The 2,733-nt window shown below is 47.3% G+C and overlaps 1 protein-coding gene across 1 annotated transcript in view; it reads right to left on the bottom strand.

The window, feature by feature from the left end:
• Nucleotides 1-2,630, bottom strand: part of LOC102209014 (atrial natriuretic peptide receptor 1-like) — a 38,425-nt gene extending 35,795 nt beyond the window's left edge. Inside the window, exons 1-2 of the mRNA XM_013913599.1 lie at nucleotides 2,547-2,630; nucleotides 1,223-1,336 (exon numbers count right to left, since the gene is read on the bottom strand). Coding sequence (XP_013769053.1) covers nucleotides 1,223-1,336; nucleotides 2,547-2,630 — 198 coding nt within the window. The remainder of the gene's footprint in view (nucleotides 1-1,222; nucleotides 1,337-2,546) is intronic.
• Nucleotides 2,631-2,733: the final 103 nt, after the last annotated feature.

The following is a 2,733-nucleotide window of genomic DNA, read 5'->3' as shown; positions in this document are numbered from 1 at the left end:
CACACACACACACACACACACACACACACACACACACACACACACACACCACTCAGGCCTCTACCACAACACCTTGTGTGCACACAGGTGGTGTCTTCTACCCACACCTGTGACTTCTTTGCCGTTTCCTTGGTTACTGCCGCTACAGTCTTGTGGCGTCCGTTTTTGCTGAGGCCGTCAGAGATGGCCAAGCATCAACGCAGCACAGGTGGGGCTGGAGACCCAGAAACTGGACGGGTGGAGCTCCTCCTCAGCCGCTCGGCCCGGCCCGATCCCTCTGCAGCTGCACGCTGACCCGGGAACAAACGCTCCAGGCGGTGCAGGATTTCATTCGTGATGTTTCCCTGTGAAACTTTAAACTGTGGGTCTGTCTCCACCCTCCCGGCAGTTCTCTTTCACCTCTTTGTTTTTGTCGGCAGGAAGCGAGACACACGCCGTCGTCTGACGAGCAAAGTCAGCGTTGCTCGGCGTGACAGGATCAGCTCCTCCTCGCTGCCTCGCCTCTAATTACAGATTTGCATAATAATTTGATCTTCAGAGCTCAGAGTGGCACCGTGATGTTTAATGACATCACTTCCTCCAGTATCTATCACATCGCTGCTCTTTGTGCAGCAGCAGCGGCGCCTGACATGTTCCTATTAACCTGTCAGAATATCTAATCAGCCAGCGCTCCCGCTGGGAGTGAGCGCTTCAGGAAACGATGAAGCAATAGATGTTTCAGAAGCAGCCAGCTTCACGATTCGGCCTCAGGACGAGCGCGTTGTTCACTCGTGGGCAGAAAAACGGCCCTGAAGAGGCTGTGAACGTGGCGTGGTCGCTGTGCATCTGCAGGGACCTGAACTCCAATCACCACTCATTGCTCTGCAGAAGAGCACACTGTGCCAGCAAGAGCAGGAAACTGCAACCACACAGACTCACAGAGCTGGACAGCTTCAGTGCTTCTGATTGGATCTGGTCTCCAGAATATTTTCATCTCGTGGTTATTCATCGATAAAAGCGTCGAGGTGATTGATCTCATCTCTGTTCACCTTTTACTTTGTCATCATCTCGTTTTAATCAGAAAATTATGGATGTGTGAAATAAAACCTGCTGTCCTCACACGTCAGAGACCCTCAGAGCAGCCGACACATCTGCAGCAGCTGTGTGGAGAAACAAGCTCCACCCCCCTGCTGGCAAAGTGTACCTAGTAAAGTGTCCAGTTTGAACACACACACACACTGACCAGTGAGTCCTCTATGGTGTAGTTGAACATGTCCTTGGCATCTGCCTTCAGGTTCTGGACAAACTCCTGGTACTCGGGGTTCTGAGGCTCTCGGTACGTCAGGATCTTCACACTCTGGAAACCACACAGATTTATTATGAGTCTTTGTTTTAACGAATGAGGACAGGACACAGCAACACAAGGCGCATCACAGATCCATAATTAATCTTTTACATGTTTTTATAAGAAATCAGATAAAATATTTATGTCCAGTCAAACTCGGAGCCAGCGTGAGCTTCCTCTCACATGAAACAGGAAGTAAACACGTGCTGTGAGGAAGACGCCTGACATCAGAGCTTCAGCTGCACAAATCCACACACTGTACATAAAAGATGGATGACGGCACCATACAGGAGAAATCTGCTCTCTTTCTAGTCCCTGTCAGGACTCTTGCTGCAGCATTTTGGATCAGCTGAAGGTTTTTCAGGGAGTTTTTAGGACTTCCTGATAATAATGAATTACAGTCGTCCAGCCTGGAAGTAATAAATGCATGAACTAGTTTTTCAGCGTCACTCTGAGACAGGATATTTCTAACTTCATCGAGCTCGTCCAGGTTGAAGGGGCTCTGTGACTTCCTGCTCCATAGGGGGCGCTGTCGAGCTCAGCAGAAATGGTTCCACCTTTAGATGTTTCACAGGTTTTCTCCTGCAGTAAACGCTTTTTGTTAGCGATGTCACAGCACTGCGAGGCGCTTTACAGCGTCCTCCATTTTGGTTTGGGGCGTGAAGCGAGCAGCCTCCTGACAGCGTCGCCTTCACCCCGCTGCTCCTGTCACGGCCTTTTATGTTCCAAACACCAAAAGCGTCCAAGAAAAGGCCGTGGGTGGCAACGGGAGGTTGCTTTTAGAAAGCACTTCTGACTCCATTGTTTAAAATCATATGGCGTTTATTTCAAGGAAAATTATAAACAAAAGTCAACCAAATAATTTCTTACAACCTAAAATTAAACGAAAGTTACGTTAATTTGCTTTCACAAGTTCAAAAAGTGCTCAAAAAATCAGTTTTTAAACCCTCCCGTCGTCCCATCTGACATTTGGCAAACAAAAACCATCTTTACCACACCCCTCCAGGGTGCTCTTAATCCCCTGATTAATGGGAGGGTCCATGAGCTAATAAACCAATCACTTCCCAAAAACTTTTCCAATTAATTCATTACAAATTTACATAACAAAACTAGGTCAGCATATTCTTACAACTTTAAAGAAAAAACAAAAATGAATACAAATTGCGATTTATAAACATATAAACATTCAACAGAAATGGCCACAACAGCTCGTCCTGCACACCTGGAGCTCCTGCTGGGCTTCAACTGTGGAAACAGGCACCTGTCCTAAAACCTTAGCAGCACAATCAGCAAGCGTTAGCAGCATGCTAGTGTTTTATGGTCAGAATTAGCTTCACTGAGAGGAACTGAAGGAGGAAGAGTGCTTTTATCCAGGCTGGATTCATGGACACTAAAATCCAAAGTCTCTG

This window comes from Pundamilia nyererei, unplaced genomic scaffold, assembly GCF_000239375.1.
Source record: "Pundamilia nyererei isolate P.nyererei 1_Seehausen unplaced genomic scaffold, PunNye1.0 scaffold00139, whole genome shotgun sequence".
Taxonomy (NCBI): domain Eukaryota; kingdom Metazoa; phylum Chordata; class Actinopteri; order Cichliformes; family Cichlidae; genus Pundamilia; species Pundamilia nyererei.
The sequence above is the reverse complement of the archived record's forward strand: the minus strand, read 5'-3'. Positions and strand labels throughout refer to the sequence as shown.